The sequence below is a fragment of the Hypanus sabinus genome, chromosome 16 (assembly GCF_030144855.1).
Source record: "Hypanus sabinus isolate sHypSab1 chromosome 16, sHypSab1.hap1, whole genome shotgun sequence".
Classification (NCBI taxonomy): Eukaryota; Metazoa; Chordata; class Chondrichthyes; order Myliobatiformes; family Dasyatidae; genus Hypanus; species Hypanus sabinus.
The window spans coordinates 86,948,601-86,970,152 of NC_082721.1; the positions used below are offsets into that span (position 1 = coordinate 86,948,601).

Consider the following 21,552-nt stretch of genomic DNA (forward strand, 5'->3'; position numbering starts at 1 on the left):
CTGAGAGAATCCGGAATGTAGTACTTTATGCTACACCCAGCAGTGCTGAAAATCACCTACAATGGGACCACCAAGATATCTGATTCTCCTGACAAAGCTAAAATTTATGTGGACACTTTAGGCAAAAAAATGTATACAGTATATTGTGTAGCCCTGGTTATGGACGACAACATGCTCGATGGTCGCCTTATTTCACCTTTTCATTACTCAATGGCAAGATATCTTATAGGCTGGGTAACGTGTTTGTTTTGATTAATACAGTTTCATTATTTGTTTAAATTAGCTGTGCTGCTCCAGCCTTAAGGAGTTAAACGTGACGGTAACAAATCAGTGGATTGATAAATTACACTCTGTTTTCATTTTTGACTATGTTAAATGCCATATTGGCAGTGGGGCAGAATATGGGGTGCTGGAAGGTTCAGGTCTCCCCTTTAAGTGTGGGGTAAGTCCTCTTGTTCAGTGCTGTTGGCGCTTTGTTTTTCTGGTGTGTTTTTTAAATTTATTTTTTGTTACTCAGCTGATCTTAAGTCGTGTTTCTTCTCCTCCAGAGTCACATGATTGTTATAAAGGGTTATAACCTTTAACATCAAAATTGTGCACTTGGAACATTAAGGGGAGTCATTCACCAATCAAGAGAAAGAAAATCCTACTAAACCTGAAAAAGGAAAGGGTGGATGTCGCCTTATTGCAGGAGACAAATTTAAATGATAAGGAACATCTAAAACTGCAACAGAGTGGATTTGATCAAGTTTATTTTAATCTTTTAATACCAGGAGTAGGGGGGTGGCCATTTTAATTAGGAAGAACCTTCTTTTTAAGTTATTAGACTGCATTAAGGATAAGTATGGGAGATTTGTGATTGTTAAAACTTCAATATATGGAGAGGAATATGGTATTCTCAATGTTTACTGCCCTCCAGCTCATCTCAAGTTCCTAACAGATGCTTTTTCCAAACTTACAAGCTTTCCAATACAAAACATTACTGTAGGTTGAGATTCTAATTGTCTCATGGACCCATTGATGGACAGAGTGCCTAGTGGTCCCCCATTGCTCTCCTCACAGTCCAAACAAATCATGGGCTTTTGTGGAGAACTGGAACTTGTGGATATCTGGAGGTTGTTACATCCCTTGGACGAAGACTTCACATTATTTTCTAATCCACACAAGTGTTACACCAGAACAGACTTTTCTCTAACCCCCAAAACACTCCTAGATTTAGTTGTATCCTGCACAATTGGAAATATTGCTACTTCTGACCATGCAGCAGTATATTTAAATATTAAGACCAAAGATAATTCAGCACGATCTAGACATTGGAGGCTGAATCCTCTTATTCTAAAAGATAATAAATTTGTAGACTACTTTTCTTCCAAATTCAAATCTTTCTTATCTATTCATTCCAAATCAGCTAGTAGTCCATCGTTCCTCTGGGAAACCACTAAGGCCTATGCAAGGGGGTTAATCATCTCCTACTCTGCTAGTAAGAAGCGACAAGCTGCGGAACAGCAGCGCCTAGTGGAAGCAAGGCTTGCAGCAGCTGAAACGGATTATATTAATAAACCTTCTGCAGCCAAGTTACAGAAATTCACAGCCCTACACTGTACACTAAACTCTTTACTTACACAAGCAGCCAAAATAAAATTGCCATTTGCTGAACAACAATTGTTTGAACATGGTGAAAAACCAGGTAGGTGTTTGGCTTATTTAGCTAGAAAGGAAAATGCCTCTCAGACTATTGCTTCAATTAGGGATGGGACAGGAGTCCTCACTAGTAATTCTAAAATGATTGATGTTGTGTTCAAGAACTTTTATTCTAAACTGTATCAATCTGAGCAATGTAGTGATGGACAATCTAGGATGCAGTCCTTTTTCAGGAATTAAGATCTCCTGGGCATTTCTTCTGAAGAAGAGTCCCTCCTCAATGCTCCATTATCTATACATGAGATACAGGAAGCTGTGAGACAGCTCCAAAGTGGGAAGGCCTCTGGTCTTGATGGACTCACTAGTGACTCCTGATGAAGGGTTTCGGTCCGAAATGCAGTCACTACCTCCTCCCATAGATGCTGTCTGGCCTGCTGAGTTCTGCCAGCATTTTGTGTTTTTATTTATTTCCAGCATCCACAGATTCACTCGTGTTGTCTATAAAGAGTTGATCGCGTTATTATCAGAGCATTTGCTAAACATGTTCAAACATGCATTTAATCTTGGTCTCCCCCCCCACCATCATTGAGAAAAACTATTATCTCCCTAATTCTTAAGAAAGGAAAGAGCCCTGAAGATTGTGCCTCCTAGAGGCCTATTTCATTGTTAAATGTTGACTTTAAAATCTTACCTAAAACCTTAGTGTTGCGATAAGAAATTGTGTTACCTTTTATCATAAAAGAGGATCAAATGGGTTTTGTGGAAATCCAAATGTAAATCGTTATCATATTTTTTGGAAATGCCCTGTTATCAAAGACTATTGGATGGAGATACACAATGCCCTACAAGATATCTTTAAATGTGAAATATCCTTGGAGAGTAAGACCATATATTTTGGATATATACCTCAAGAATGGATGAAAAGAGATAAATATTTAATAAATATACTGTTGGTGGCTGGTAAAAAGACTCTTACTAGGAAATGGTTATCACAGGAGAACTTTAAATGCATGGATGGAAATTACAATGGACATTTACAAAGTGGAGAAGATAACAGCATCTGTTAATCATAAGCTGGAACAATTTGATTCATACTGAGAAAAGTGGTTTAACTACAAAATGCCTCATAGGCCTGATTTTATTCTCACAAATCAATGAATATGTTGTAAAAAATATCACTCCCTACTTGTACATAGTTTTTTCCTTTTGCTTGTTTTTTCTCTCCACTCTTTTCTATAACTGTATACCTCAGATAAATACTATGTGGAGATTTGTGACATATATGATAATTTGATGTAAATGTACAATGTCTGAAATACATCCTATGGAAATGTTTGTTTGATGATGAACTTCAATAAAAAAATAAATTACAAAAAAAAGGATTTAGTGTGAGTTTTTACAAACCCCATTTCCAGAAAAGTTGGGATATTTTCCAAAATGCAATAAAAACAAAAATCCGTGATATGTTAATTCACGTGAACCTTTATTTAACTGACAAAAGTACAAAGAAAAGATTTTCAATAGCTTTACTGACCAACTTAATTATATTTTGTAAATATACACAAATTTAGAATTTGATGGCTGCAACACACTCAACAGAAGTTGGGACAGAGTTAAAATTAGATTGAAAAGTGCACAGAATATTCAAGTAACACCGGTTTGGAAGACTCCACATTAAGCAGGCTAATTGGTAGCAGGTGAGGTATCATGACTGGGTATAAAAGTAGCATCCATCAAAGGCTCAGTCTTTACAAGCAAGGATGGATCATCACTCACCCCTTTGTGCCAAAGTTTATGAGAGAATTGTTAGTTAGTTCAAAAGGAACATTTCCCAACACAAGATTGAAGAGAATTTAGGTCTTTCAACATCTACAGCACATAATATTGTGAAAAGATTCAGAGAATTCAGAGACATCTCAGTGCGTAAAGGGCAAGGTCAGAAACCACTGTTGAATGCATGTGATCTTCGAGCCCTCAGGCGGCACTGCCTAAGAAACCGTCATGCTACTGTGACAATTACAGCCACCTGGGCTCGGGAGCACTTCGGAAAACCATTGTCACTTAACACAGTCCATCGCTGCATCCAGAAATGCAACTTGAAACTGTATTACGCAAGGAGGAAGCCATACATCAACTCTATGCAGAATCACCAGCGAGTTCTCTGGACCCGAGCACATCTCAGATGGACTGAAAGACTGTGGAACTGTGTGCTGTGGTCAGATGAGTCCACACTTCAGCTAGTTTTCGGGAAAAACAGGCGTTGAGTTCTCTGTGCCAAAGATGAAAAAAGTCCATCCTGATTGTTATCAGCGAAAGGTGAAAAAGCCAGCATCTGTGATGGAAAGGGTGTACATCAGTACCCACAACATCGGTGAGTTGCATGTATGTGAAGGTACCATTGATTCTGAGGCATATATTAGGATTTTAGAGAGACATATGTTGCCATCAAGGCGACGTCTCTTCCCGGGACGTCCATGCTTATTTCAGCAGGACAATGCCAGACCACATTCTGCACGGGCTACATCAGCGTGGCTTTGTAGACACAGAGTGCATGTGCTTGACTGGCCTGCTGCCAGTCCAGATCTATCTCCTATTGAAAATGTATGGCACATCATGAAGAGGAGAATCCGATAACGGAGACCACGGACTGTTGAGCAGCTGAAGTCTTATATCAAGCAAGAATGGACAAAATTTCCAATTGCAAATCTATTACAATTAGTATCCTCAGTTCCAAAACAATTAAAAAGTGTTATTAAAAGGAAAGGTGATGTAACACAATGGTAAACATGCCTCTGTCCCAACTTTAGTTGAGTGTGTTGCAGCCATCAAATTCTAAATTTGTGTATATTTACAAAATACTATTAAGTTGGTCAGTAAAACTATTGAAAATCTTTTCTTTGTACTTTTGTCAGTTAAATAAAGGTTCACGTGAATTAACATATCACGGATTTTTGTTTTTATTGCATTTTGGAAAATAACCCAACTTTTCTGGAAATGGGGTTTGTAAAAACTCAAGTCAGTAAACAGAGTTCTGGAGAGTGTTACTGTTGAAACTGTTCCTTGGAGAAGATTATCTTTATAGAAGTTTATTCTGATAGAAATTTGTAAAGTTACAAAGCATAAATAGGGTAGGTAGTCAGAATTTTTGTCGTAGGGCTAAGACTTCAAAAACTAAAAAAAAACTTGCGTTTAAGGCAAAGGGAGTATTTAGAAAGTTTTAAGCAGATGAGAGGGGAAAGATTTTGTACAAAAGGTGGTGCATGCCTGGAACTGGCCAGCAGTAGTGGTGCTGGATCAGGTATGCAGTACTGTGCAATAGTCTTAGGCACCCTAACTATCTATTTATCTGCCTAACATTTTTGCACATTACTGTAGAAATTTCATGCATTGCATTATACTACTGCTGTAAAAAAAAACAAATTTCATGACAAATGTGAGTGATGATAAACCTGATTCTGATCTGGTCTTTATTGTGGACAGAGAGTGGGAAGGGGGCAGGGAGAGGAGAATCATGGTTGGGAAATGGGGAAGGGTGAGAGGAGGGAGTAGGAAGCACCAGAGAGACATTCTATAATTATTAATAAACTAATTGTTTGGAATCAAATAACCTTGCCTGCTATCTCAGGGCTGAGTCTGTCTGTACCTGCGCCATCCACACCCCTCCCCCGGCACTCCGCCCTCGCTATTTCCAACATCCTTTACTCCCACCAGATTTGCAAACTCGCTCTCTGCTCCACAATGACAAATACAGTACTGTGCCCTAGTTACATATATGAGCGTAATACTTTTGCACCGCGCTGTAACAGCGGTGCTTGAGAAGTTTGTGAACTGGCAGAGAATGTTCCACTCCCACCCAAAAGGAAATGTCTGCACTCCTACAGCAGCTGGAATCCATTCGGAACCATAGGGCGGTCTCCGAAACGCTTGTCCCTATGTATGCCATGACTGCAAGAGTGGTGCCTGTAACCAGCTGATGGATCCTGATGATTTTGTAACCCAAAGGTTCTTCAGAAGTCAAGAATGAGGTATAAAAGTTGTTGGCTGCGTTCAGTGGCCACTTTATTCGATACCCCCTGTACTTAATAAAATGGCTATTGCTCAAACCACCCGATCTGCCACCAACTATCTTTCCACAGTCAAAGTCACTTAGAATTAGAATCAGAATCAGGTTTAATATCACGGACATGTGTTGTTTAATTTGTCATTTTATGGCAACAGTACATCATAAAAATACTATAAATTACAATAAGAAATACACATGTATTAAATTAAATTAAACTTAGTACAATAATATTGTAGTAGTGTTCATTGTCTATTCCAAAATCTGATGGCAGAGGGGAAGAAATTGTTTCTGAATCATTGAGTTTGTGTCTTCAGGCTCCTGTACCTCCACCTTAATGGTAGCAATGAGAGAAAGGCAAGCCCTGGGTGATGGGGGTCCTTAATGATGGATGAGACCTTTTTGAGGCATGTCTTTTTGAAGGTGTGCTTGATGCTGGAAGGCTAGTGCCCATGATGGAGATGATTGTGTTTGGAACTTTCTGCAGCCTTTTCCAACCCTTTGCAGTGGACCTTCCAAACCAGACAGTGATGCAACCAGTTAGAATGCCCACCACTAGACATCTATAGAAATTTGCTAGAATCTTTAGTGACATATCAAATCTCCTCAAATTCCTAATGAAATATCTGTGCTGTCATGCCTTCTTTGTAATTGCATCAAAATGATGGACCCAGGATAGATCTCCAGAGATGTTGACACCCAGGAACCTGAAACTGCTCACCCTTCCCACTGCTGATCCTCGATGAGGACTGGTTTGCGTTCTCTTGACTTTCCCTTTCTGAAGTCCACGATCAAATCCTTGGTCTTACTGATGTTGAGTGCAAAGTTGTTCTTGTGATACCACTCAACCAGCTGATCTATCTCACTCCTGTGCACCCGTTTGCCACCATCCAAGATTCTGCCTCCTATAATCATGTCATCAGCAAATTTATTGATGGCATTTGAGCTGTGCCTAGTCACTTGGTTGTGGATGTCGAGAGAGTAGAACACTGGTCTAAACTTGCATCCTTGAGGTACACCCGTGTTGATTGTCTGTGAGGAGGGGCTTTGTGATCCGCACAGACTGTGGTCGCCCAGTGAAAGATGTCAAGGATTCAATTACGGAGGAATGTACAATGACCCAGATTTTTGAACTTGTTGATTAGAACTGAGCGTATGATTGTGTTGAACACTGAGCAGTAATCAATAAACAGCAGCTTTCCATGGGTACTGCTGATGTCCAGGTGATCCCAGGCTGAGTGGGGAGCCAGTGAGATTGCAGCCGGTGTAGACCTATTGTGGTGATAGGCAAATTGCAGCGAGTCCAGGTCCTTGTTCAGGTGAGAGTCGACTCTGGTCATGACCAACCTCTAAAAGCACTTTGAGAAGTCACTGGAGAAAGGTACTGTTGGATAGAAAGCAGCTTCTTTATTCAATAAAACCAGGTACAGCAGACATCATGTGGAGACGCTTTCGGTCGCAAGGTCTGGCTGACTCAACGTGGGGGTTAATATTTTCATGTGCTAAACTTCAGAGGACTATTCCATATTTACAATGTATACAATGCTTTCTTTGAAACTACATACAACCTTCACACCTCCTGATTTGTATCCACACCAGACATCCATATGAATTTTAATCGACATTGTCAGGTCTGGGACTCACGGCTGTTAGGAAGCCAATGTTCAGAGCTTCACTCCAAATTAAATGCACAATACATTTGCAGATGTGAAGACTTGTAGCCAAAGTCAGTTGCTAAATGTATATGTCCTAAACCCCAAAATTGCTCTAACAGTCTCTCCTCTTGGCCTGTCTGGGCAAAAATACATTTGAACCAGGAAAGGCCAACCTAAAGGAGGATCCACTCAAATAGGGCAGCAAAAATACCCTGCCTTGGAATTCCCCCCAATTACTTTATGTGCATCACCATCAACCCTATCGCCACTAACCTCTACCTACAAAATGCTGAGTGGAGAAATTGTTCCAGAAATTTGAACAACAGTCTTTAGAAATGAGGCTTCATTTCTACACCTGTTGACTGTTCGCCTGCTGGCTGATTGCAGCTTAGTCACATTCCTCGTCTTCACCCCTTCATTCCCTGGTAGCTATAACTCTCTCTTTCCGGGGTACCGGGAAGGTGAGTGCACGAGGCCCAGAGACCCTCTTATCAACGTACAGGAAGGGGTTGGGGTGGTCCTGTGCCAATGACTGCAAGGACCTCTCCCCGGTGGCAGCCCCTTTCCAAACTGTCCAGTCGATCATGGCCCACCTGCTGAAAGGGCCCAGCTCATTTATATTTGGTCCCCATTCAGGCTGGAGGGTGACTGCCTTTACATGCCGTGTGCAGACTTTCTCAGGCTGCCGTGCCTTTGAAGTTGTGAAGTTGTGGAATGTATTTTCCCCAATATCTTATTTGTTCTATGCTGTTCAACGAATCATCTACCTTCGGCAACCAGCCTCCATTACAGAGTACAATCACCATTACACTTCAGCATGCTGTTCATGGGGTTCAGTCACGCTCTCGGTGTCTCCTTCCTTCACGTTTCCTGTGAGTGTGTTTTCATCTTCTGTGGTCAGGTGTGGCCGGCTGGTATTCATCATTTAGGTTCTCTGTAATTACACGGTTACTGGGTACACTTCATCCCCTGCTCTATCTGTGGGAGCAACAGGAGGGTGAGTCATGCGGTTTAACCAGAGTCCAGTGTTTCCACTGGCTGCCTCACCAGTGCACACGGACACAAGTGTCACTTGTTGAAATTACCATCTGTGGTCCTGTCCAACTGGGAGCAAATGCTGCCCTTTCAGACAGCACCCTCACCATGATCTGATTCCCGGCTGTGGCAGGACTAACTCCTTTCCTCTGGCTCTCTCTGATCAGCAAAGCACTTCTGCCATTTTGCTTTTGCTCCTTCAACACTTAAATTGGTTACAAAGACCTTTCACATGCTGTGTCATTTTAACCCTGTAAGCCTTGGGCTCACCACAAACCATAAGGGAGTCGCATTGCTCACCCCATCAATAATTCGTAGGGGCTGAGACCCAGTGTGCAGTTTGGGGTTGCTAGTAATTCCATCAGGATTCCTGGTAATACATCAACCGTGTCTTTTGCATCTCAGCCATTGCTTTGCCTAAGGCGTTCTTGATAGTTTGGTTCATCCTTCCTACCTTTCCTGAACTCTGAGAGTGGTAGGGTACGTGGAACCGTTGTCGAATTCCTGACAGTCGGCACATTTCCTTCATTACTGTCCCTGTGAAACATGCTCCCTGATCCGAGTCCACCTGGACTTCCCACCCTGGGGCAATTTCCTGAACTAGGATCCGTGCGGCAATGCTGACGGTGCAGTCCCTTGTTGGGAAAGCCCCTACCCACTGGGTGAAGTGATCCATGATTACTGGACTGTAGCTTTTCCACTTGTTTTTTGGCAAGGACCCCTTGGACTCTATCTGGATGTTTTCCCAGGGTCCCCTCGGCCGTGCCTGATTTGCCAGCTGCAGCTTTCTGCCCTTCCTGGGGTTATGCTGGGCACAAGTGATACAACGGCAGCAGAACCTCTCAACATCCCCACCCACCCTGGCCACCACCTGTCCTGCCGGAGAGTTTTGACCATGCTCTGCCTTCCCTGATGCATCGCCCAGGGAACTTCAGTAGTATAACTCAGATAACCTCAGTAGTATCTTCCTAATACATGGTTGTGCCAAGAGATTTGCTGGCATTGGAGAGAGTCCAGAGGAGTTTCACAAGGATGATTCCAGGAATGAAAGGGTTACCGTTTGAGGAACGTTTGATGGCTCTGGGTCTGTACTTGCTGGAATTTAGAAGGATGAGGGGGGATCTCATTGAAATCTTTCGAATGTTGAAAGGCCTAGACAGAGTAGATGTGGAAAGGATGCTTCCCATGGTGGGAGAGTCTTGGACAAGAGGGCACAGCCTCAGGATAGAGGGGCATCCAGTCAAAACAGAGATGTGGAGAAATTTCTTTACCCAGAGGATGGTGAATTTATGGAATTTGTTGCCAGAAGCAGCTGTGGAGGCCAGGTCATTGGGTGTATTTAAGGCAGAGACTGATAGGTTCTTGATTGGACATGGCATCAAAGGTTACAGGGAGAAGGCTGGGAAATAGAGTTGAGGAGGAGAAACAAGATTAGCCATGATTGAATGACGGAGAAGACTCGGTGGGCCAGATGGCCTAATTCTGCTCCTATATCTTAAGGTCTGATGGCCTTATGGACTCCTTCCTCCCCGTGTGTCCAGCTCCCATCTAGTCCCTCATTTGCTCCTTTCTCCAATTCTCCTTCTCTTCTGCCTCCACCTCTTCATGTGATTTTACTAAACTGGCTTCAGTCGATTCTTCCTGCAGAATTGCAATTTCAGTTGCCTCTTGTTCCTCCGCTGCCCTCTTCACAGTGATGTCTGCCCTCCCTGTTCCACACCCTCCCCCTTCTGGTGAGCATTAGCTTTAATCACTGCCACGTCTACAGGCAGACTCACTGCTTCCAGCAATTGTTGTAATAGGTGCCCGTGCCGAATACCTGCCCTTCTGCTGTCAGTGACTGCCCTCAGCCTCCCCGTATTCAGGAGCTCTACAGCAGAATGGGGTGTGCGTTGTATGAGTTGTCTCCCCATTACAATTGGTTCGCTTACTCACACGGCCCGCGCTGCACAGTCCCAAGCTGCAACACAGCGGGGAAGTCCCACTGCAATGGTGTCCGTTTCCTTGAACAACATGCCACTGGTTTTCTAGTGTCCCCATGGCCCTTCACCGCACTGCTTTGCTTTTGGTAATCCTCACGTGGGTGCAGAGACCAAAGCTTTCATGATATCTGTAAAAGCCCCGTCTAGTCCCCAGATTACTTCCTTGGGGGGGAGGGGTAGTGCTTCCCACCTTTAATCAAGGCCTGTATCGGGGCCACTAGTACTGAGAGCCCTGGCATGAAATTACAGCTGAAATTGAATAGACCCATTACATTCCTCACTCCTCTTACGTTTACTGGTCGGGGCATGCAGCTGATTGCCGAACGTCTGTCCCTCCTCCCCTGGGAAATGGGGTAGCTTAGGTACTGTATGGTTTGCTTTCCTCTCTGAGTGGACTGATTTTAAACTCCCCGTCTCACGGTATATCTAAAACACTGACTATTGCCTCTAAATGACCTGCTTCATCATCCAAAGCACTAGGAGACCATCTGCATGTTGTAAGCGGGTCGACCGGAAGGGCGTTAGCTTGAATTTTTTTCAAAGTCTGCACCATGACCTTATGAAAAATGGCTGGACTAGTGTGGAATCCCTGGGGGAATCTGGCCATGCATATTGCTGCCCCCCTCACCCAAGGCAAAAACAAATCGGTGACGGGACTCAGGTGCTAAGGGGAGCCCCCAGACACTATTAGCGATATCCAGGACTGCAAAAGCATTATGTTCTGTAGACTGGCCATTCAGGATTGTTGCTGGGCTGGTCAGAATGGGATGCAACGTCTGCATAGTCTTACTGACGATCTTGTCTACTGTTAATCGATATGACCCATCAGGATTCTTCACTGGCCATATAGGCGAGTTAATACCTGATGCAGTCCCCCTGGTGTTTTAGTTCTTTCCCTATACCCTGAACAATGATCAGTGTATCAGCTCTTTTTTACAGGGTTCAGCTTATGGGGTTGATGCAAGTCCCCTCTATTTTATCTGGGTTTATCTTTTCTCGACCACAGTCTTGCGTGTGGTAACTGCTGACAAAGTAACCTACAGACACCACCTGGCTCCAGTCTCTGATGATTGGCACAGCTGTGACAGGTTGTGCATTCTATCGGTTGTACGTGTTCGCTGCCCCCGACTTGTCCGTATTAATATTCCCTTCCCTGAATCGATAATGGCCCCTGTTTCCATTTGGATATCTATTCCAAGGATAGTGCCCTCATTATTTGGACAGACCCCCCCAGGAATATACTGGAAGCTGCACCCCACCGATTTCGAGTACTTGTGACTTGTTTCTTTCTGCTTTCACTGTTTTCCCTCCTACACCCATAATATAAAAAGCCTTTCCGATTGTTGGCAAGGGTGGGTCAGTTATCGATACAGATGCCCGGGTTCACTAACATATCACATTGCCGAGCCCCTAACAATGCTGTTGTGTATATCCGCTGGTCACCAGTGTTGGCAATGGGGGTGGCAGCCACATCTTTTCCTGACCCAGAAGCAGTCGTCACCAGCTCTATGATCAACAGTCAGATTGGTCAGACTGGGCACTGATAGGGTGAGAGGTCGCTGGGTTTTTTGGATGCTGCCCTTAACCATGACCTGATAAGCCACAAATGTAGCTTATTAACTCCTTTATTCTCCCGTCTATCCCTTGCTATGTGCCCCAGCTGCCGGCTGACAAATCAAACTTTCTGGGACATCACAGCAGCTGCATTCACTATAGCCATGTCACGATTTCTCTTACACTTTCTTTGGTCTATCTCACTGGCCCATGAAACTCTCGCAGAGTAGGTTGACCCCACCGTTATCCCTAAATCTGAAACTTCCTGCTGTGCTCAGCTCAGGCCTTCCTTCAGCATTTTCAGGAAGACTGGGTTTTCCCTCCCTGGATTATCCAACTATGAATATGTCTCATACACTCGATATTTATGTTCTGCATAATCCATTATCTCATCAGCTCTTGAAATCACTGACGTTATCGTTCCCCAGTTACTCTCACCACCCCCAGTCACTGCCTCACTTTCCCTTTCCTCACTGCTGGCATTCCCACCAGTTGCCCAGATACCATCTTGCACCACATGCCATACTGTCCGACTGTGGTGAACTATGTGTGCCTGTTGGGACACGCCCCCTGCTGACTGCTCCTGTGGCTCCTCCCACAGACCCCGGTATAAAGGTGATGGAGGCCTGAGCCTGGCCTCTCAGTCTCCAGGATGTAGTATGGCGGTCACTCACTGCTGGTTCCTTCTTCCAGTCAATAAAAGCCGATATCTCACCTTTACGTCTCAGAGTGAGTTATTGATGGTGCATCACCGACATATTCCTCTGGGACTACGCTTTTACCAACACGTATATAACTTTAGGGTGCATCTGGTGAATGTTAACCATTTCCTCTAGCTTACGCCAGAATTCCAAATTCCCACATGCGACCTTAAGTGAGAGCAACTCTGACAAAATTCTCTGTTTCTCCGCAGGGGGAGAAGGGCTTATAATCAGAGTCATGAGCTGGCTCAGATCATCAGGATTCTTGACCTGATGTTGGCTGATTTCAATAGGTGCCATCCTGACAGATATATTTGGGTAAAACTCTCCCTAAGTTATCTTCACCCTACACAGTATAAAATTGACGGTAGCAGTTAACCCACAGAGTATGTCCTCCTCAATCTGCCACTGTTGAGCACCTGAACTCACGATTCCTGCTGTATTCCTGAGCATTGCACTCACAAAACGCATAAGGAGTTCCCCGAACGAGAATACACACCCCCAATCTGGTGACCCAAACCGTCGGTAATTACCCTTTGCTACTGATGGCTCGGTCTCACAAAATTAACACGCAAGGTTTCATAAACACACTTTGATATCAACCAGTTCAGCTCTCCGTGTTCGTGATACCTCATGTTCCTGTGTATCACCAACCCAAACAGATCCAAGAGTGAGTGCTGATTTCTAAAAATACTCGCCCAGTTAAACTGCCAAGATGGCTGGCCACTCAATTGGTCGCACAAAGGTATCGCACTCCGGATACCAAATGTGGTTCCGTGAAGTCTGCAGACAAGTGAGTTTGTTCGACAAAACAGGGTACAGCAGGCATCATACTGAGGTCTGTCTGGCCTGACGTGGGGCTGATCTTTATATGTGAACATCAAAGGCCTATTCTATATTTACAAAGTATACAATGCTTTCTTCGAAACTGCATACAACCTTCACACTCCCCCATTCCCACCCAGACCACAGACATCCAAATTAATTTTAATCAGCATTCTCTGGTCTGGGATTCCATTGTTCAGAACTGCATTCCAAATTAAGTCCACAATACAGTTTCCGATACGAAGAGCAGTAGCCAAAGTTAATTGCTAAATGTGTATGTCCTAAACCCAAAAATCACTCTAACACACTTCATCTCAGTAGCTAAGGCAGCTCACCCTGCTTTTCTTGGGCACGAGCATGACTGTAGTCCTTTTGAAGCAGATGGCAACGGCTGACAGCAGCAGTGAGAGATTGAAGATGATCATCATTTTTCACATTTGTTTGATGTTTGTAAATGTTCTCCCACCCATCCCACTTATACCTCCATGTTTATTTTGTTGCTTGACCATTTAACCTCTCTAAACCCAGCGCAATCATTTCTAATTACGTCAAAACTCCTCTCAGTCTTATTTCCAATGAGAGTATGCCCAGGTCTATACTTCCTCCAACATCTCACAGACCCTGCCCCTGGTCATCTCCTCTCCCATCTCTCCCTCCCTCTCTCCTTTCCCATCCCCGCTTTCTTAATTGTTGATACCACCATTCCACTGGGACCATACTGAGGAGATGATACATAACAGCCGCTCAAAATATCAGAGCCACTGGGGAAATCAACAGAAATGTTGTCATGTATGAAATTGTGTTAGTAATTTTGCTGCTAGTTAGCAATGAAGGCATGTAACTTACAGATAATAGTAATGTTAATGATATTAGTTAATAACAATATAACTGGTGATTAAATTATCATTCACTGGATTCCTTTTGTTTATTGCACCATTTTCTGTAAACTCTAGAGATTGTCGTGCATGAAAATCCCAGGAGATCAGCAGTTTCTGAGATACTCAAACTATCCCATCTGGCACCATTGTTAAGTGCACTTAGATCACATTTCTTCCCTCATTCTGATGTTTGGTCTGAGCATAGACTGACCCTCTTGACCACGTCAGCATACTTTTATGTATTGAGTTGCAGTCACATGACTGGCTAATTAGCTATTTGCATTAATGAGCAGATGTACAGGTATACCTAATAAAGTGTAAGTATTCAATCATTTGTCTTCTGATGTTGATGGTTGTATCTTTTTAATTTGATAATGGAATTCTTCCCTGATTTTGTCTTCTGTAGTAAAAAACCTGAACAAGAAGATGGAAAACACCCACAAAGAAAGTAAGGCAAACAGAGGAAATCTGCCCATGGTTCTAATTCTTGCTAAGTCCAATACATTCTGTTCAGAGCGAATGAGAGACTGCCGATCAGCAGGGTGTATTTTTTTTAATGTTAGCATTGGCACAAGTATATATGTCTTTTTAGGGTACTTTACAGTATAGTATAAATAATAAACAGCTGACAATGGGATTCGGAATGACTGAGCAATGTTCATTATTGTGGGAACTGGTTGGACTACAGTTGTTGCCATAACACACTACTCCTGCACTCCTACCAACAGAAAGGTGGTGAGGGTGCAACAGTAACATAGCTTGCCCTGAATTTGACATGGGAGGCACTACACTTGTAGGATTCCCCATGGAAAAGCCCAGTGAGTCTGGCACCATTAGGAGCATGAATATTCCATTTCATCCCCATTCTCTGCTGGACACAAACATCACGTCAGGAAATATTCAGCAAGTTTAGGAGGAAATTTCAAGGGTGAATCAGTTACATTCAATGTTGATTACTGCCCAGCAGAAGCATCAGTTATTGTCCAAAACCAGAGTGGGGAAGGTCTATAACTGAATCTGAGTCCCTGAACACTAAGATCAAGACAGTTCACTGACAATCCGGTGTTTGCATGTTCCCCTGAATGGTAAATGGTTGCTCTGTGTTTGATTTGCTCGTTTGGAATTCATTATTAAGCAGAGAGTCTTCAGCTGTTTGACTATGGTTTTTGATGTTGAAACTCGGCTGGTGTTTATTTGATAATGGTATTATTTCTCTCCCTTTAATTGTTGTCAGTGTTGACAAAGATGATGGCCATTCATAATAATCTGACTTTGAACCAACAAACAGGTAAGTTGATCAAATTTATTCTGAATGTTGTTTATAGTCACCCAATATTTGTCTCATATGATTGTATACATCTCTATTAAATCATCACTCATTCTAATTATTTTGAGTGAATACAGTCCAAATTTACTCAACTTCCCTCCATAACCCAGTCCTGATGGAATGCTTGTCAATCAGTCCCGGAACTCTTTCCAGATAAATGGCATCTTTCCTGTACCAGGGCAAACAAAACTAAAAATAATCTCTAACGCAGCCTGACCAGTGATTTGTAGGGCTGCAACATATCATTCCAACTTCCACACTCAATGCCCAAAAATGCTGAAGACAGAAGGGTTGAGAGGGGTAATATATCAGCCATGATGGAACAGCAGAGCAGACCTGATGGGTCAAATGCCCTAATTTTGCTTCAATATCTAATGGCCTTATGGTCTAACCCACCGTGTGCTTCTGGATATTTATTATCTCTGCTGGATATTTCACAAAGGTTAAAACAGCCCACAGAGATTCGGAATGGGTGTACCTGCAGTATTTATTTTTCTGTAGCAATTGGACAGGGTAGCATTGATAGAGTCATACAGCATGGACACAGGCCTTTCAGCCCAAACAGTCTGTGCTGACCACTCCTCCCACTCAGCTCAGCACAATTTTCAGTATTCGAGCCATATTCCTCTATGTCCCACCACCTGTACCAAGTGAAGTTACTTTTCTATAATGCTATTGTACCTGACTCAGTCATTTTTTTTCTGTCAACTCGCTCCATATATTCCCCAAGGACCTGTACGTCTTTGGACTGTGGGAGGAAACCGGAGCACCCGGAGGAAACCCACGTGGTCACAGGGAGAATGTACAAGCTCCTTATAGGCGGCAGTGGGAGTCAAATCCGGGTCAGCGGTACTGTAAAGGATGGTGTTAACCATTACACTACCGTGCTGCCCCATCATTCTGAATTTGTCTCCCTGATCATTGAACCACCAGCTGATGAGAAAAGCTTCTCTTGATCTTCGTTCTGTGAACAAAGAATTGCCTCACAATTTCCTTTACTTCAAGGAGAACAACCTCTCCTGCAGCCTTAGTGCCTCAGTACTTGATCAGTCTGCCATCTTGTCTGAACCGTTCCATCCTCCCAATACCATGGTAACCTGCAGATACCATGCCCTTGACCCCAGACACCTTTCCTCAATGTACAAGACTGGAAGACCATTAGACATTGGAACAGGTTCAAGTCTGCTCTGCCATTCCATCGTGGTGTATTATTGAGAGATATTTGGAGTGAGGTAACAAGCCCTTCCAGCCCACTGAGCTCTCATCACCGACCTACACCCATCTGACCAACTAGCCTACTGACCATATGTGTTTGGAATATGAGGGGAAACCAGAGCACTCAGTGGGAACCTCTGCGGTCACGGGAAGAACGTACAAACTCCTTAGAAACGGTGGCCTAATGTCACAGCTCTTGTACAAAAAGAAGTTAGGAGGTGCTCATGGGTTCCATGTCCATTCAGAAATTGCAAGGCAGAGGGGAAAGAGCTGTTTCTGGGTGTGCTTCTTGTAAATGTGTTCATTGAAAAATTGATTTAACTCCATTCAGCCCATGACTGTGATTCTTTGGTCACTAACAAGCAACAGAAGGAATATTTCACTCCCTCTCTCTGCCCTTCCTTCCACAAACTGTGCCCTGCAAACCCTTGTCAACATGTCACTAGACAGAATTTGTTGCTGCAGACACCTGGCATTGGGTAATACTCTGTTGGAGTAAAAGTGAGGGGATTCCTTTTCAGATTGCACACTGCCACCAGCCTTGTTTGCATTCTCAAGTCTAACACAGTGGTTAATGTAATATTTGTATTTCAGTTCCCCAGTTGGGGGAGCATCCGCACACTACTCCGGACGAGGTGACACGTTTGAACAGTACTGGTGAGTAGCTCTGTTGAATCAGTCGAGTCATGGCAAAATGGAATCACAGAATTATTACTGTCAGAAGACCATTCAGACCATTGGATACATGCTGTCTCTTTTTCAAATTATGTCAAGCAACACACACAAAATGCTGGTGGAACACAGCAGACCAGGCAGCATCTATAGGGAGAAGCGCTGTCGACGTTTTGGGCTGAGACCCTTTGTCAAGACTAACTGGAAGGAAAGATAGTAAGAGATTTGAAAGTGAGAGGGGGAGGGGAAAATGCGAAATGATAGGAGAAGACCGGAGGGGGTGGGATGAAGCCAAGAGCTAGAAAGGTGATTGGCAAAAGGCATACAGAGCTGGAGAAGGGAAAGGATCATGGGACGGGAGGCCTCGGGAGAAAGAAAGGGGGAGGGGGGAGCACCAAAGGGAGATGGAGAACAGGCAGAGTGATGGGTAGAGAGAGGTTCTTTATCATGTGTGTGTGTGTGTGTGTGTGTGTATATAGTTAAATTAAATAATTTGTACAAAAATAGAAATACAAAAGTAGTGAGATGGTGCTCATGGGTTCCATGTACATTCAGAAGTAGAATTTACTTAGAGCAATTTTTGGGATTATTCCATCAGGAGCAGGATATATTCCTGTTTACGCTCAACGGATGATGGCTTTTACAACTTTATTGGCTAGGAGAGCCGTTTTGCTTAAATGGAAGGATTCACCTTCTGCTCTTTATTGGCTTACTTCCATTATGTCAGAAGTTGGACATTTAATACATCCTTTAAATTTGAGGAAACCTGGAGACCTTTTATTCAATTTTTCCAGATGCTTTGATTTATGGCTCTTCCAGTTACCTCCTCGAAATGTTGTACTTGATCAGGAAGTTTTTCTTTTTTCTTACTTTCACTCTCAGTCTGAACTGCCCAGTTCTCTTGTTTTACTCTCTTTTTTTGTTTTTTTGTTTAGTGGGGTCTTTTATGTATACTAAAATTTAAAAGTTTCTTTGTCTTTTTTCTTCTTTTCATGGAATGATAAGAGGAAAATCGATTATCTTATTCTTTATCACATACTATTAAATTAATACTATGTATGATCTTGATAACGTTTATTTTACCTTTATATGAATTGTTATTGATATAGATATTTGGGATAATTCTCCTCTTGTGTAAATATATACACTCTTCTTTTAAATTAATAAAAAGATTGATAAAGAAAGAAATCGCATGGCAGAGGGGAAAAGCTGTTTCTGGCTCTGCTCCTTGTACATGCATCAATTGAAAAGTAAATTTAACTCCGTTCAACCCATGACTGTGATTCTTTTGTCACTAACAAGCAACAGAAGGAATATTTCACTCCCTCCCTCTGCCCTTCCTTCCACAAACTGTGCCCTGCAAACCTTTGTGAACATGTCACTAGACAGAATTTGTTGCTGCAAACACAAAGTACACTGCAGAAAAGTACACCTCATATACCTTCTGGGTAGTCTCCAGCCCTTTGTTGTGAACATCGAATTCTCCAACTTCCGGTAATTCCCTCCCTCTCCCTTCCTCCGTCCCACTTTCACTCTCTCCCCTTCTAGCTGCCTGTCTCTCTCATGATTCTGCCTTCTTCTACTACCCATAGTGCTTTCTGTCAGGGTCCGGTCCAGTCCAAAGACCGCGTTCCGGGTCCTGATCCGGTCCGTGGAGTTTGGACTCTGGGTCTTGCGCTGTCCTTCCCATCACCCTTGAACCAGTTAGAATCCTCCTGGCTTAAGGAGGCATACTGTGGCCAATTCAGCTGCAGGTGTTTATAAGGGGCCTTGGGACTGAGACCAGGCAGGTGGTCATTTCGTTCTGTATCCTGTTTACCCTGCCTGGATTCTGACCTGCTCCGTATCCTGTTTACCCTGCCTGGGTTCTGACCTGCCCCTCATCCTGTTTACCCTGCCCGGGTTCTGACCTGCCCCTCATCCTGTTTACCCTGCCCGGGTTCTGACCTGCCCCTCATCCTGTTTACCCTACCCGGGCTCTGACCTGCCCCTCATCCTGTTTACCCTGCCCGGGTTCTGACCTGCCCCTCATCCTGTTTACCCTGCCCGGGTTCCAACCTGCTCCGTATCCTGTTTACCCTGCCCGGGTTCCAACCTGCTCCGTATCCTGTTTACCCTGCCCGGGTTCTGACCTGCCCCTCATCCTGTTTACCCTACCCGGGCTCTGACCTGCTCCGTATCCTGTTTACCCTGCCCGGGTTCCGACTTGCCCCTCATCCTGTTTACCCTGCCCGGGTTCTGACCTGCTCCGTATCCTGTTTACCCTGTCCGGGTTCCAACCTGCTCCGTATCCTGTTTACCCTGCCTGGGTTCCGACCTGCTCCTCCGCATCCTGTTTACACTGCCTGGGTTCTGACCTGCCCCTCATCCTGTTTACCCTGCCGGGGTTCTGACCTGCTCCTCATCCTGTTTACCCTGCCCGGGTTCTGACCTGCTCAGCATCCTGTTTACCCTGCCCGGGCTCTGATCTGCCCCGCATCCTGTTTACCCTGCCCGGGTTCTGATCTGCTCCACATCCTGTTTACCCAGCCCGGGTTCTGATCTGCTCCGCATCTGAACTCTGGGAACCTGCTCTGCCTGCCCGACTAAGACTCTCTGTCTGCCTGAACCCCAGCATTACCCCTTGCATGCCATGGCATCCCCCTCCTGTCCCACCCCGAGTACTTCAGTGCCTGCGTCCTGCACTTGGGTCCATTCCTGTCCCCGCTCCTGACAGCTTTCCCCTTGGATTCCTTCTTCACCTCTCCTGCCTATCTCCTCCCTGCTTCCCCTCCCCCACCCCTTGATCTTTCCTCTGATTGGTTTTCAACCCTCCCCCCACCTTCTTTATGGGGTCCCTGCCCCCTCCTTCAGTCCTGACGAAGGGTCTCGGCCCGAAATGTTGACTGCTCATTTCAACGGATGCTGCCCGACCTGCTGAGTTCATCCAGCTTGTTTCTACGTATTTGTGGCTGCAGATACCTGACATTGGCTAATACTCTGTTGGGATTCAAAGCGAGGGGATTCCCTTTCACATTGCCTCGTTTGCATTCTCAACACAGTGAATATTTGTGTTTCAGTTTCCCAGTTGAAGGAGCTTTGGCGGACTATTCAGGCAGAGATGAACAACAGTGGTGAGTAGCTTTGTTGAATCAGTAGTCATGAACCAATTGAATCCTAGAATTATTACTGTCAAGAGACCATTCAGCCCATTGGATCCATGCTCATTCCTTTTTGAGTTATCAATCTGTCCCATTCCTCCGACATTTGACCAGGGAAATTATTTCCCTTTACACCTCTTCCTATTTTAAAAAAATGCCGTAATTGTCAATTTCAGCAAGTACGGATGAGTATATCGTTCCCCTCTGTGTAGAGGGGATCTTCCTCCCAAAATCGTTGTTTATTTATTTATTGAGATGCTGTGTGGAAGATGCCCTTCTGACCCTTCGAGCCTCGGAGCTCAGCGATCCCCCGAATCATCCGCAGCCTGATCACAGGACAACTTACAATGACCAATTACCAAGGACCTGTACGTCTTTGGACTGTGGGAGGAAACCGGAGCACCCGGAGGAAACCCACGTGGTCACAGGGGGAACGTACAAGCTCCTTATAGGCGGCAGTGGGAGTCAAATCCGGGTCAGCGGTACTGTAAAGCGTTGTGTTAACCATTACACTACCGTGCTGCCCCATCATTCTGAATTTGTCTCCCTGATCATTGAACCACCAGCTGATGAGAAAAGCTTCTCTTGACCTTCGTTCTGTGAACAAAGAATTGCCTCACAATTTCCTTTCCTTCAAGGAGAACAACCTCTCCTGCAGCCGAAGTGCCTCAGTGCTCGATCAGTCCGCCATCTTGTCTGGAACCGTTCCGTCCTCCCAATACCATGGTAACCAGCAGATACCATGCTCTTGACCCCAGACACCTTTCCTCAATGTACAAGACTGGAAGACCATTAGACATAGGAACAGAATTAGGCCATTTGGCCCATCAAGTCTGCTCTGCCATTCCATCGTGGTGTATTTTTTAA

At 44.2% G+C, this 21,552-nt stretch overlaps 1 protein-coding gene across 1 annotated transcript in view; it reads left to right on the forward strand.

Moving 5' to 3' along the window:
- The window catches only part of LOC132405930 (uncharacterized), a 66,128-nt gene that overhangs the window by 24,311 nt on the left and 20,265 nt on the right, over positions 1 to 21,552 (forward strand). Inside the window, exons 3-6 of the mRNA XM_059990911.1 lie at positions 14,738 to 14,779; positions 15,566 to 15,619; positions 17,468 to 17,530; positions 20,605 to 20,658. Coding sequence (XP_059846894.1) covers positions 14,738 to 14,779; positions 15,566 to 15,619; positions 17,468 to 17,530; positions 20,605 to 20,658 — 213 coding nt within the window. The remainder of the gene's footprint in view (positions 1 to 14,737; positions 14,780 to 15,565; positions 15,620 to 17,467; positions 17,531 to 20,604; positions 20,659 to 21,552) is intronic.